Source organism: Manis javanica, chromosome 1, assembly GCF_040802235.1.
Source record: "Manis javanica isolate MJ-LG chromosome 1, MJ_LKY, whole genome shotgun sequence".
NCBI lineage: Eukaryota > Metazoa > Chordata > Mammalia > Pholidota > Manidae > Manis > Manis javanica.
Window position 1 is genome coordinate 63,474,628 of NC_133156.1, and position 15,613 is coordinate 63,490,240.

General features: G+C 35.5%; 1 protein-coding gene across 1 annotated transcript in view; it reads left to right on the plus strand.

Annotated features, from left to right (window-relative positions):
• Positions 1 to 15,613, plus strand: part of PJA2 (praja ring finger ubiquitin ligase 2) — a 61,776-nt gene that overhangs the window by 41,692 nt on the left and 4,471 nt on the right. The window contains exons 7-9 of the mRNA XM_017642312.3: positions 3,641 to 3,752; positions 14,050 to 14,164; positions 14,534 to 14,655. Of these exons, the coding sequence (XP_017497801.3) occupies positions 3,641 to 3,752; positions 14,050 to 14,164; positions 14,534 to 14,655 (349 nt within the window). The remainder of the gene's footprint in view (positions 1 to 3,640; positions 3,753 to 14,049; positions 14,165 to 14,533; positions 14,656 to 15,613) is intronic.

Genomic DNA, 15,613 nt, shown 5'->3' on the forward strand with positions numbered 1-15,613 from the left:
CTCAAAGTGCTGAGCAGATGACAGAATTGTCTGTTTAGCATTACCTATGCATGTTAGGAGGCAATTACGGTTTCATACGATGAAATTTTTCTTTTGCACATTTTCAGAATTTTATAAAAACAGTTTTTTATAGCTCCATTATGTAGATGCTCCATCCTATAGATGCACTAAAATTTAATTGATCATTTCCCTTTGAAATAATGCAGTGAACTTAATCCCCTCCCCCCCCTCATTAAACTTGTTCGATACTTCAGGTTAGTTCTTTAGGACAGATTAATAGAGGTGCATTACTGAGAAAAGTGCTGTCTTTTAAGATCTTGATAAATATTTCTAAATAACTTTCCAAAAAGCTTTGTTCCATGTGAAAATTTGAAGGAATAATTGATATGTTTTAAATTTGAAAACTTTTATTGTAGCTTCTAATTCATTGATGATCTTTCTGAATATGGCTATTGTATTAAGATTTTAGAGGTATTGCTGATTCTCTCAAAATTTGAGGAACTTAAAAGTATTTTTTCATATGGAAATAATTTTAGAATTAATTTTAAGACGAAAGTTTTTAATTTTACTTAGATATGGCAGTACTTCCTTATTTGCTTATGTGGTATTAATATACATGTGGCAGTAGCTAAAAGGTTGATTAGGTGAAAATATGGTTTGATTTACATATTAAAATAGAATGTCACATTGATAAGTAAATGAAAAAGCCATAGCAAACAAGCAGTAGCAATTCTTTTCTTTAAAGCCAAATTTGACACTTTTTTCCCCAGTTCACCATTTAGGAAAAAAATAAGCTTTTTGTTTCTTTATTTTAGTTTAAAGGAAATAGAAAAAGTGCTCTATCAAAAGTTCATGTGTTGTGACAAAGTCACAGAAGTATTGCACAATACCCAGAGAGTATCTCGTAGATTGGTGTGATAGGAGTTGATGTGAAAACCTGGGTTTTAGATTTAGAAATAGCAACTATACCATGTATTTTTCCTTTGATAACTACCTTTGATAACCTCTTTATCTTCCTGTAAGAAATTGGGGTTATAATTATTAACTTAATAAAGCTGTGAGAAATTAGTTTTGTGTGGATATAACCATGGTTTAATAACAGGTTTGTTTAAACTATTTTGAAGTTATTTCAGACTTACAGAAAAGTCACAAAAATTGTACAAAGAATTTTCCATATTTCCTTCACCAGGATTCCCTAAATATTAACATTTACCACATTTGTGTTGTCATTCTCTCTCCTTTTTTTCTCTCTATTTATGGTATTTTTTTTCTGACCAATTTATGAGTAAGTTGTAAACATGATGCCTCTTTACCTGTAGTCTAGAATGAATTTCCTAAAAACAAGGACATTTTTAAATTTAACACAGTAAAATTGTCAAATCAGGATAGTAACACTGATACAGTACTATTTATCTAATCTACAGACCTTATTCAAATACCTATAATTGTCCCACTAATGCCATTAGAGAAACTTTTCTCTGGTCTAATCCAGGACCACTCATTATACTTTATTCTCTTTTTATCTGGAACATATCTTCAGTCTGTCTTTGTCTTTCTTAACCTTGACATTTTTTTAAAGTACAGGCAATTTGTTGTAGAATAACCCTTAGATTGGATTTGTCTGATATCATAAATAGATACAAGTTACAAATTTTTAGGAACACCATAGAAGTGATGTTTTGTTCTTCTCCGTTTAATCAGAAGGCACATGATGCCAAATTGTCCTGTTACCAGTGATGTTAATTCTCATCACTTGGTTAAGATGTTTTAAGATTTCTTCACTGTACAGTTGCTATTTTTTCCCTTTATAACTAATAGATGTTTAGTGGGAAGATACTTTGAGACTATGTGAATAACTTGTTTCTTAAAAAACTTCTATCAAGTAGTTTTAGAATATTAGTGATTCTTCTCTGAAGCAGTTACTACCATGGTAATTGCCAAATGAGTGATACTAGCTGATTTTTCTTCAGTGACTGAATCATAACCAGTATCATGCTTTGAGTGTTCAGATTTGTTCAGCCTAGAGAAAGAGAATTCTTGGGAGACAGTTGATTCTAACCATTTGAAGGGCATTTTATACAAAGAGAAAGTGGACATAGATTGTGATTGTGTGGTTTCAGCAGGCAGAACTAGAACACTTACTTCACCTAAGTTTCAAACTTTTAACAGGGCTGTCCTACACTGGCAATTACCACTTATTAGGCAGTATATTTTCTACATGGAGGGAGTAGTTCTATTGTTCTTGAAAGCCTGCTCTGGTGCCTTGTCTGTGCCAGGGATCTGTATACGCCTATTTAATTAATTTGTTTTATAGATGAAGAAACAGTTAAATAAATTCTTCATATTTTAACTATGACTCAGTTAAATGTGAAGTAAATCCGTGACATCAGAGCTTTTTATCTTTGCACTACATCTCAGTGCTAGATGAAGGAATTCTGTCATTGCAAGGGAGGTTAGATTCACTAATTCTCAGTTTTAATTCTAATTCTAAAATCTGTGATTGTATGAGAATGTCTGTTCCTTTGTACCATGGAGGTCTGCTGATTTCTAGATACTGCTGAGCTATAATATATTCTTCACAAGACTACTTCTTTATCTGTTAGCTATATATTTTGTCATTTTAACGATGGCACAAAAGTTGGCATCAAAATTGTTTTGAGCTAGCTTGTGTAACAGTGCATGTTTCTGGCCATGATAATCAAGTTCTGATAGGAACACAGAAGTTAACAGAAATTTGCCTGTAGGAAGACAAAATTAAGTCAGTTTTAGAGATCTTGGATATGAGGTGGTGGGAGTTCATTGAGGCAGAATGCCCCACAGAAAACTAAAAAGGTAGGTCAAGAGCTCAGGAATTAGGTAGAAGTTTAGGAATTACTACAGAGAAGATAATTGAAGAAATGGACTTTAATGTAATTTCAGGGAAGCAAGATTAAAAAGAAGAGGACTGAGGACATTACTATTTACCATTTCCAAATTTTGAAGTACTTAGTATTTCCAAGACTAGATGAAAAGGGGAATCTGTGTATATCTAGAATGAGATTAGGGCCAGATTAAGACAATGATTTTTTCAAGGGGTTTGCAGTCCTTTAGGAAAAATATAATAAAAATGAACAGTATGAGCTATTAAGTTTTCAAGCGAAATGATAATGAAAGTGGCCTATTTCTTAGAAGCAAAAAAGAGATTAATGAGAAAGACTTGAGAAAATAAAATATTTTTAAGCCCATAAAACCAAGGCTTTGAGTAATGATAGAATTAAAATAAATGCTATAATTCTCTTTATCATGTTCTCACCTAAATTTAGATAGAAAATTAAAATGGAAGGGGAACTTTAAGGGAAAGAACTAGGAGGGAAAACAACCTTTGTCCTGGCCATAGTAGTCCTGGCCAAAGTTAGAACTAGATACATGAAAAGAATTTTCCTGCAGATTTTGTGCAGTACGTGTGGCAGCCTGTTGGGGAGGTGGTGGTACTTAATTCCTTATGCTTAGTGTTTAACTTTTCTGTCGGATTCTTTGAGCCCCTCACTACACAATATTAAAATGTTTTAAGGTTTTCCGTTTGTAGTATGTTTATGACTTATCAGTATGCTAATATAATTATGTCTTTACCATAAAGATTTCTCAAATTTTTTTTTCCCAGCCTGTTTGATGGTTTTGCTGATGGACTGGGAGTTGCTGAAGCTATTTCTTATGTGGATCCGCAGTTCCTCACCTACATGGCATTAGAAGAACGCTTAGCCCAGGCAATGGAGGTATTTTAGTGACTAATGCCCATGTAAAAGTTGCTGGGATGCAAAATGATAAAAATTAAAGGTTTGTTTTTTTTCTTAACTGCTCTTAGGAAAAGGTAAATAATTTTCTCGTAAATTTCATGACAGTTACAGAACAGTGATTGCCACCAGTCTATGTATATAAATTACACTTGACATCCTGTCAGTTCAACGAAAATTACAGTATTTCCCAGTTTTTCAGCATAATGGAAAATGTTTTGCTTACATTTAGGAAATACACTTTTCCTTTATTGAATTAATACAAGTCTGTACATCTGAATATTTTATGCACATATACAGGTGTGTTTGTGAAATGGAGTTGGAGATCTCTAAGGATATATTACAAATCACATCCCTTTTTTTGTTCTCATGACCTCTAAATATTCTCTCTCTGCTTAATGCAGTTAGAAAATTTACTTCCCCTCATCCCCACACACATACACACTTTAATAAATGTGGCACAGTTTATTGGTGCCTAAGTTTGCCTCGTTTTCTTTAACTTACTTGACTAAAATACAAATACTTTTTCATATTTGTTGCCTAAGAGCAAAAGCCCAGGCATTTGCACCTTTGGGAGCTTCCACTGTACTAGTGGATTAAATTGTAAGAAGTGTTTTCTTTAAGTCACTATTTCCAAAATGATTTCCAAAGTAGAGGAACAGTAATAATGTGAATGAGTCAAAAGTGAAAGAATAAAAAATGAATGTGAGAATTTTCAGGGATATTACAATAGCATTTTATCTTGAAGTTTTCTGAGATTAGAAAATTCATGGGTTCATAAATTAGGTGGTAGAGGTAGATAAATAGATGAACATATCTATTTACATGCACATGCATTTAAGTTAGCTCTCTGTTTTGGCATCACTGTGTGTGTGTGTGTGCGTGTGTGTGTGTGTGTGTGATGGAGATCATTTCTCTTAGTTTTGTGTGGTGTGTGTGTGTGTGTGTGTGTGTGTGTGTGTGTGTGTGTGTGTGTGTGATGGAGATCATTGCTCCTAGTTAGCTTTGTGGTGTGTGTGTGTGTGTGTGTGTGTGTGAGATGGAGATCATTGCTCCTAGTTAGTTTTGTGGTGTGTGTGTGTGTGTGTGTGTGTGTGTGTGTGTGTGTGTGTGTGATGGAGATCATTAATCTTAGTTTTGTGTGGTGTGTGTGTGTGTGTGTATGATGGAGATCATTGCTCCTAGTTAGCTTTGTGGGGTGTGTGTGTGTGTGTGTGTGTGTGTGATGGAGATCATTGCTCCTAGTTAGCTTTGTGGTGTGTGTGTGTGTGTGTGTGTGTGTGATGGAGATCATTTCTCTTAGTTTTGTGTGGTGTGTGTGTGTGTGTGTGTGTGTGTGATGGAGATCATTGCTCCTAGTTAGCTTTGTGGTGTGTGTGTGTGTGTGTGTGTGTGTGTGTGTGTGTGATGGAGATCATTGCTTCTAGTTAGCTTTGTGGTCTGTTTTTCTTAAAATGACCATAGCAGAACTACTGTGTACTAAGAGAAAAGTCAGAAAGAGCATCATGAGCCACGATGCACTTGAGACTTTTTGCAGATTATTTAACCTTCCTTGCCAAATTCTGACATATGAAATAATGGCACAGCATGATAACTTATATCTGAAATATAGTATGTAATGATTAAGGATCACTAACTTCCTTGAGCTAAAAAAATTTTTAGTGACCACAATGGAATACGTCCATTCTACAGTCTGGTTTCACAATGCTTAAGCAGTCTTCCATTATTATACTAGTGGTTTATAAGTCCCCTATAATAGGAAGGTATCCTAAAAAAGAAGTTTTACAAATTAAAACCTTTATTGTTACTAACAGGAAATGTAATGTTTGATTGGCATCTTGAAAGAAAAGCCAGAGAGATGGGTTATGAGAGGTCATACTAGGTAAAGGCACTAGCAGAGTGGATGAAAACAGGAGGCAAGAAAGAACCTAGTATGTCCAGGGAAACTCACAGTCCTCACATTGTTGGTCTTTGCTCCTAGGGAGCCCAGCGTCACTGCCAGATTTGGTTACTCTTCCCCATCTTTCTTTCTGCTCCTAATTAACGGCGGTGTGCCTCTGTCCGCACAGCTCTAACGGTCTCCTCAGCTTTAGTGCTCTGCTTTATTTGAATTTGACTAAGACGTGTTTCAGCCCTAGAGAGTGACTGCAGCTCCATCTTCCTGTCACTCCCTAGAAATGTTTATTTTTCTATGTGTAGTATGCTCTTTAATCATTTGAAGAACAAAGCTGAAATAGTTTATAATTTGTTATTTCCTTTTAGATTTAATACTCTTTAAGTGAAATAAAAATAAGACAAACTAGTGCTTTTATTTATTTATTTTCTCTAACATCCCTATCTCCTTTTGGCAGTAGTTTTTTTCATTTCTGTTATTTTTCCAGTACTGGACTGATTTTTCAGGTGGTGTCTGTTGGTGAAAATATTGCAGTAAACATTTGATTCATATCTCTGACTCAGATTTGAGAGAGAATAGTGTGAAATATTAAGATGTTTAGCTTTTCATAATGGGTATTAAAGGTTTTTACTAACTTCTGAATAAATTTTGAAAAGAAAAATGCATCTCTTGCACATTTTTATGGTTTAAGCTAAAATTTTTTAGCTTAAATCCTAAGTAATACTATTTACCCTGTCATACCTCTTTGCAGTAAAAATAAGTTGAACAATTTAAGTGTAAAAACATTGGTTTAGATTGAGCTAAAAACATCAGTAGTATCTAATTGATCAAAACCATTTTGACAAATAATTAAATAAATTTTACTGGAAATGCATGTCTTAATGAGATAGAAGCTTTTTTTCTTTCCTCATTTTATGACTGAATTTTATTTCTAGAATGAAACATAGTCAAGTATATATTTTATTTGGTTTTTGTCTTTATAAATGTAAGTGTAAGAAACTTTGTACACATAAATAATAAGGATGGAAGGAGTTTATAATATTGCATTGTCACTCAATTCTTCTGATTTATTTGCCAAAATAACATCAACTTGACAAGGTGTTTAGATCCTCCTCCAATTTTTTTTTGGAAGCAAATGATTGGAAACCACCTATAAATCTTTGTTATTCAGTTATTAGAGTTTGTTCATATTGCTGCTTTGAACAGTAAGAAGTATGCTTCTATTTATAAAGTGGGGGAAAGGTTATTATAAAAAGGAATATGTAGGAACAAAGAACCAGTGTGGTACCTCGACAACCAAAGTGCTTTGTTAGATCAGCTTGAGAAAACATTAGGTAAGAAGGGTGACTGAAGTTGACTGTCTTAGGACTCTCCATGGCCTGGACCGCTGTGAAAGTCTTCCCATGTACCTCATATACACTGAGGTACAGGCCTTAGGAAGGTAGTACTTGAGGCAGGAGCTCAGGCTTTTGAGTTAGATTCATTTAGGCTGTGTGACCTTGGACAGTGCACTTAACGTCTGTGCTCCAGGTCCTCATCTACAAAGGAGGAATAATAAAATTTACCGCATGGGTAATTGTGAGTGTGTTAAAGCACTTGGCAGAATACCTGGTGTAGTGGTCAGCTCTCAGTAAATGGCTACGTTCACAGATACATTCAGATCAGCAGCCAGCCAGCTAGTAATCATCTAGCAAATGTAGATTCAGTGGTCATTCAAAATAAGTATTAAGTCATTTGTTAGAAATCTTCATTGTTTAAAAACTAAGTTCTGTTTTATTCTGCAGTAACTAAGTTTTGTACCGACAAAGAATTATGCTGCTTTAAACCTAGATCTATTTCAGTTGGGCTGTTTAGTTGTCTTTCTGACACTTGGACTAACTTTTGAAAATACACTGACTAAGATGTAGATAGATTTTTGTATTTTTATAGATTTTCATAGCAGTAGCTGTAAAATGGTCTCTTGGTCTTGTTGTTTATAAGTGATTCCAGATCACCTTAAATATATGTCAGTACAAAGACAATTATTACATATATGAAATTCCAGCTATTAGCACTATAAAATGCAGATAATCATCAGAAAAGAATAATGAACTCATTGATACAAATGTGTATCAAAGCATAGTTAGCCTAGAATAACCTCCCAAAAATGGAACTGACTATAACTAGTATCGTTCTTTTTGTTTATACCTAGCACAGGTGAGATCTTACAGTCCATCTTGAGAAATACACAGGGACTTGGAAGAGTCCCTAGGATTCTTGAGTATAGTTATGTGAGAAAGAAGAGACAAATAACAGGCTCTTTCCATTTCCTATCTCTTGATGGGAAAGTTTAATATAAAGGCTATCAACTACAACAGGATTAGAGTAACAAGGAGTTGCTTAGTAAAGAATAAAGATAACTCTAAAGAATACAGAAAAAGCACATATAAGGAACAGCTACACCAGCAGGGCTAAGGTCACCTAAGGAAGAGTCCCCACTCCACTGCAGGGCTGGGGTCCAGCCCCTGATGGAGATGGCACAGCTGTGGCTCACTGACTAAGAGATGTCACTGTGGTGCTGCACTGGCAGAATTTGCTGAAAATCTGACTTGTAGGCTGCTGGGGAAAGCTATTCATAGGCTGATGTCCCGCTGGAAGCACTCTGCTACAGAACTGTCCAAGGTGATGCTGGGGAAACTGAAGGGCCCCTGGGTGCTGCTGGCCTATGTGCATTGCAAAAGCTAGATGCTAGAGGAACTGGACACATGACAGGAGTCTGGTGCTAGAGAAAGCTAAACATGCCACAAAAGCCTGTCAAGCAGGCATACCAGATCAGAAGCAAAGCCCTTTTCCTTCTGCATTGTCTCTTCAGCATCCTCTGAACAAAGTTTAACATCATGACAGCCCACAAGGGAACATATTGGCCCAGATCCATTTTCCAAGGGCTGACAGAAACAGTGAATTTGGATCTGAGGAGTAATAATAGATAATTGGAGCAGGCCATTCCTTTGACCACTTGGATTCCATATACAGCTTTCTACACTCATTTGAACTCCCATCCAACAACAATGCAGCTATATTTCTACCGAACAATAAACAGCTATTCTTACAAACCAAGTTTTCACCCTTTCTCCAGAATGAACAGATGAACAGCCCCAAGATTCATGCCTATGTTTGGCTATACTAATTACTCCACAAATTCAGTCAGTCAACTTCAATACTCTCTTATGTAAAGATTAAACTGTAAACTTAACTGCTATAAAAATAAAAATGGGAAAGAGAAAGGAAAACTGGTTAGCAAATACAAATAAACATACCTACAACAAGCAGATAGAAAATATGCAAATCTACTAGTCCTTTTTTCCGTAGCTATGGCTTCCTTCTTCTATAACCCACTTCATATTTTCCCTGAATTTAGCAAGAATCTCAGCTGGTTGGGATTCTTCATGTGGTGAAGTGACCCAAGCCTACATTCCTGAAGAGCCTGTGTCTTTAGTCACCCTGCCTTTTTTGGCTGCTGTAATCTGGTAATTTAACGTTGGGCATAGCTGTACTAAGAGATATATATACTCCAAGTGAGATTGTCACAGGATTTTCAAGTAAAGGAAGCTGGTCTGTGGCAGGTCAGCTACCTCTACTGCTAAAAGGAGGCTCAGTAACTTGGAGATTCAAAGTAGTTTCATCTGAGATAAACCAAGTGTCCAATTCTAAGTTTTCACCATCCTGATTTAGCCAATCAATGACAGAACTTTCCAGAAACTTGACAAGACTAAGAATTAAACTCTCTTTTTAACTCAGCAATCTGCGTAACTAAATTTGTATGTTTGATTTTCAGAAGCAAGGTTTGTTTTTTTTTTATGGTTATCACGGATACTCTCTGGTTCTTACACTGCGCTTTGCTCTGAGGTCTGAGAGTTAATGAGCCTGAATTTGTCATTTTCTCTTTGTAAACTTGTAAAGGCACTCAAAAGAATCCATCCCACATTACAGTTTTTATAAGTCATTGTGACAGAACATCAAGTCTAGCAGCCACCTGAACTCCCAGGACAGGTATTTTAGTTGGCATTGATTGCAGTCAACCACAGTGATGTTTGACTAATTGTGATGACACTACAGTCCATGGATTGATAGCATCCTGTCCCTATCTGCACTATTGCAAGCCCAAGCCCAAAGGCCAACCAAAGCAATCCCCAAATCCGATTCTTGCTTCATAGGACTATGCCAGATACCAGTTCTGTATCAGTCTGGGCTCAGTCACATGAGAGAAAATAAATTGAACAGAGTAAGTTTAGTGTGAATAATTATTAACTACAATAGTAGGTTAGAGTAATGAGGGATTGGCTAGTAGGCAGTTAAAGTAAACTTTAAAGGATGTAGGAATGGCCTTAGGATTCAGAGACATACTCCATCTCTCCACCCCAGGGCCAAATACCAGACTGCACTGGGGAGGACCCAGCCATAGTTCTTATAAAAGTATTTGTGCTACTGGTGCTGGCAGAACTTGGTAAAAATCTGCACTCTGGAGTGCTGGGGAAACTTCACAGGGAGGTGGCTAACTGGGAGCACACTGCTACAGAACCACCCACGATGAGTGCCAGGGGAAGCTTCTGGCCATGTTATACTGCGGCAGTCAGAACCTGGAGAAACTGCATATGTTCCTGGAGCCAGGCACTAAAGAAGCTTCTCACACTGGAGGAGCCTGGTGCTGGAGAAGCTCCCAATAGGGAAGCCTCACCCACTGTAAGGGCCTGCCTAGCGCAAGAAGCAAAGTCCTTCCCTCTCCAGATCCCTCTAACAATAAAGGTCATGCTAGCTGACAGGAAAATATTTATTTTAAAAAGTCCAGATCTATTTTCACAGAGCAGAAATGGAAGATGAACTTGGAGATGAGAGGCAATAATTCAGTTACTGGTGTACTATCTTTCATTTTGCAATCTCTCTGCAAATCCAGATTCAAACTTAGTGTTCATTTTATTAACTATTAATTGTGATGAGTCCTCTTTGGGGTGTTACTCATTGCTTAACTGTCTAGACTGGATCCTGAGGAATATACAAAAGATGTTTGCCATCCAAGAGAACACAGTGTTAACTGTCAGGCAGAATGCTCCTCCTACTTGGAAGGCCTAGTTTTTTAACTTTTTTTTGTGGTAACAAACACATAATGTAAAATTTGCCATTCTAACCATTGTAAACAGTAACTCCCCAATCTGTCCTCTCCCCAGCCAAGGACAACTACCATTTTACTTTCTGTCTCTATGTTTTACTACTTTTGGTTCCTCATAGGAGTGAAATCGGAAGTACTTATTCTGCTGTGATTGGCTTATTACACTTAGCGTAATGCCTTTAAGGTTCGTTCATGCTGTAGCATGTGTCAGAATTTTCTTTTTAATGCTGAAATAATGTTGTTATGTATGTATCATTTTTTTTATCCTTATTGAGATATAAGTGACATAGAGCAATGTATAAATTTAAGTGTACAATGTGTTGATTTGATATACTTATTATGTACAGGGAAAGTATCATGGCAGAATTTCTTATGGTGAGAACAGTTGAGATTTACTCTGTAACTTTCAAGTATGTAATGCAATGTTGTTAACTGTAATCATCATGCTGTAGGTTAGATTTGCAGTTTATTTATCCTATAACTGGAAGTTTGTATCCTTTGACCAACATCTCCCCAATTCCTCCACCTCTCAGCCTCTAGCAACCAAAATCCTACTCTCTATTTCTTTGTGGTCAGCTTTTTTAGATTCCACGTAAAATTAAATCATATATTATTTCTGTTCTTTGTCTTCTCTTAGCAGGCAGGATTTCCTTATTTCTCGTAGCCAGATAATATTCTGTTGTGTATATTCACATCTTCTTTGCCCATTTGTTTGTCAGTGGACACTTAGGTTGTTTCCCTAGCTTGACTAGGGAGTGCAGATCTCTCTTCAAGATCCTGCTTTCATTTCCTTTAGATATATACTCAGAAGTAGGATTATTGGATCATATCATAGTTTTATTTTTAATTCTCCGAGAAACCTCCATGCTGCTTTCTATAGTGGCTGCACCAGTTTACATTCCAACAGTGCACAAGGGTTCCCTTATCTCCAGCTTCCCCAACCCTTGTTATTTCTTGTCTTTTTTATGATAGCCATTCTAACAGATGTGAAGTTGTATTTGTGGTTTTGATTTGCATTTCCCTGATGATTAGTGATTTATTTCTATTCTGATCTTTCTTATTTCCTCCCACCTGATAACTTTTGGCTTAGCTTTCTTTAGTTCCTTGAGTTATAAAGTTAGATTGTTTGAGATCTTTCTTTTTTTGTAATGTAGGCATTTATTGCCATAAACTTCCCTCTTAGAACTGCTTTTGCTTCATCCCATAAGTGTTGGCATTTTCATTTCCATTTTTGTTTGTTTCAAGATACCTTTTGACTTACTCTTTGACTCGTTGATTTTTCAGGAGTATGTTATTTTCCCCATACTTATGAATTTTCCAGTTTTCTGCCTGGTCTTGATTTTTAGTTTCTTGCCATTTTGGTCAGGAAAGATCGTTGGTATGATTTCAGTCTTCTTAAATTTGCTTAGACTTGTTTAATGATCTATAATTTCATCTCCCTGGAGAATTTTCCTGTGCCCTTGAGAAAAATATGTGTGCTGCTGTTATATGGAATGTTCTGTGCACGCCTGTTAGGTCCCTTTAAAGTATAGTTCAAGTCGAATGTCTGCTTTTTGATTTTCTGTCTGGATAATCTATCCATTCTTGAAAGTGAGGTATTGAAGTCCCCTACTATTATTATATTGTTGTTTAATCAAACTTCAGATCTGTTTTTATTTGCTTAATATACTTAGATGCTCTGATGGTTGGTGTTTATTTATTTTTGATTTTTATATCCTCTTAGTGAATTGATCCTTTATCATTATATAATAACCTTTTTACTCATTACCACTGCTGGCTTAAAGTCTATTTTATGTAATACAAGATAGCTAGCCCTGCTGTTCTTCATTTTCTTTTGCATGAAGTATCTTTTTCCATTCCTTACATTTGAGCTCTTATGTATCGTTGCAGCTGATAAGAGTCTCTAATGGACAACATAGAGTTTGGTTCCTATTTTTTTACACATCCAACAACTGTATTTTGATTGGGGAATTTAATCTACTTAATGTTTACAGCAATTATTGATAGATAATGACTTACTAATGCCATTTTATAAATTATTGTCCAGCTGTTTGGTAGTTCCCTTGTTTTTTTCTCCCTCCCTTGCAACTTGATTTTCTGCAGTGGTATTCTTTGATTTCTTCCTTTTTAATCTTTTGTGAATCTAATGTAGATTTTTGCTTTATAATTATCATGAGGCTTTTATAAACAGGTATTCTATGCTAATAACTTTGATATACAAAAATGCTTACCTTTTTAGTTTTGCCCTTTTATGTTTTTAATGTGACAATTTACCTCTTTTTGTATTCATATTCATTAATAAATTATTGTGGCTACAGTTATTTTTAATACTCATCTCCTTTAACCTTTATACTTGAAAAAGTGGTTAACATAGCACCTTATTACAGTATCAGAGTATTCTGAATTTGGTTATATATTTATCAGCCACATTTTGTTTATCCATTCATCTGTTGATGGATATGTATGTTGATTACATCTTTAGTGTCTTGTGAATAGAAGTCCTGCCTGTGGTTCTAATCTAATTGTACCCAGAAGGGCTAATCAAGCTACAAAAGGATGAGGGTGACTCAGACTAGATGGTCATATTACCTTATGTTCTTTCCATCCTTGTTTCAATAGTAACTTTATACAAACATTTGAACCTGTAAGTAAAGTCCACAGTCCAGATAATCTAGTAGTGTCAGTGTGCTGACTCTTAAGTCAGTAGTAAATGTAGCCATTCAGGAATGCATTACTTGCTTACATACCTTGAACATCTAGTAATCTTCGTCACATTTTGTTTCATGAGTTGAACCTGTGCAAAGTATTTTCTTTTCTTTTCTTTTTTAATTTAGGAGAGCAAGGCAGAGGCTTTTATTTAGAGAGAAAGCAAGAGGACAGAGCTCCTGGCTCAGGCCAAGAGGGGACAAGAGAGCCCCCAAAGTGCTTTCTTTTCTGAAAGTTGGTAGAGCTAACCACTCTTCTGAAAATATAAATATGACAGATAAGTAGATAGTTATTGAGACAAGATATATTTTTGTTGCACTTGTGAAAAGTAAGGCTTTTTTTTTTTTTTTTTTTTTGATATTTTGGTTTGTTGGTAGCGGTGATGGTCCCTGTTGGAAGGAGATAAAAAAGAGAGGGGGCTGAAACAAAGGAAACTAACAGGAGAGAATAATGGTATCTTACAAATAAGACACCTTAAAAATAGTTTTTTATTATTGAGGTGTTTTCTAACAAGGAGCTGTGACTTCTTTTTTTAGACTGCCCTGGCACATTTAGAGTCTCTTGCAGTGGATGTCGAGGTGGCCAATCCACCAGCCAGTAAGGAAAGTATTGATGGTCTTCCAGAGACCCTTGTGCTTGAAGATCACACTGGTAAGGACATATTTGATCTCTAAAACATGACATATGATTTGTTTAAGTATATAATTAGTGCACGTAGAATATAAAATACTGACTCTTAGAAACTTTCATCAGATTTTCTGTGAAACCAGATTCTGACACCTAATAGAAGAATATTTTTAATTTATCAAGTGATAAGGTGGGACAAATGTTCCTAAGTCCACTGTATTACAAAGCAGTGTTTATTAAATCCTGTCATGTATTAGACAGAAATATGTTCACCAGTTAATCAGGGTCTGGTTCTTTTGTCTTTCATAGGTGTCATCTATGAGTCAATATGTTGATTTGCAGTATTATCAAAATTGAACTTGTGGGATTGATCAAATTATTTGTTGTTTTCAGCTATTGGTCAGGAGCAATGCTGTCCAATCTGTTGCAGTGAGTATATTAAGGATGATATAGCGACAGAGTTACCCTGCCACCATTTCTTTCACAAACCTTGTGTCTCAATTTGGCTACAGAAGGTGAGTTTTAGATTTACTTTTTTTAAAATTAATATTTTAATAGTTTTTCCTACAAATTGATGATAGTAATATCTTTTGAATCTATTTTTTTAGCTACATAGTTGTAGTACTTTATAATTCAGCATTAGAAGTTGGTGACCTTTTAATAATTATAGATTAATGATAATATCAAACTATTTTACTTTACTAATATTGACTAAAAAACAATATAGACAGCACTAACTACTTGACATTTAATCATTTCAAAAAATGATGAAATCATTTTAGGATAAAGCTAATTATATCTTTAATCATACTCCATACAGATATTCTGCTGAAATGGATTGGTGTCTCTGAAAATATATGAAAAATATTTAATAACCTTTCAAGTACCTCCTATTCAGACTTTATATACTATTCTTAAATACTTACCTAATAATTTTTAACTATATTTGAACTACTTAAGAAGAAAAAGTTTTATTTATATCTTCTCTGTGAATTCTGTTTTTACCTAAAGGATATTTACATGTAGTTTAGCAGAAATTCCCAGATCACTTTCTCAGCTCATTATTTACCTATGGTTGGAGCCCCCTCTCTTCACCACAACCACTCCTTCCCTTTTGCCTCCCCGCCCTCCGTCCTTTTCTCTCCTTGCTCTTCCTTTGCTATTGCTCTCCTTCTACTGCCTCTTCATCTTTGCCATCTTTGTCAAAACTCCACTTAAAATTTCTAAAATCCAATGCAGAAATGTTCACTATTCACTATTCCTCTATAAAAACTAGTTTCTGTCTTGGCTTTCCAGGCCTGCTGTGATCTAGCCCCCAGCCTGTCTATGCATATTTGCTCCTGTGTATATTAGCTCATGTTTGCTTAGCCTGCTGTGGTCTTCCTGTAGACCGCCTGTAAGAGTAGATGATCTAGGTAGGTCCAGTTTAAATTCCATTTTTTATATCCTTAATACTTCCTTTCCTTAAACTCC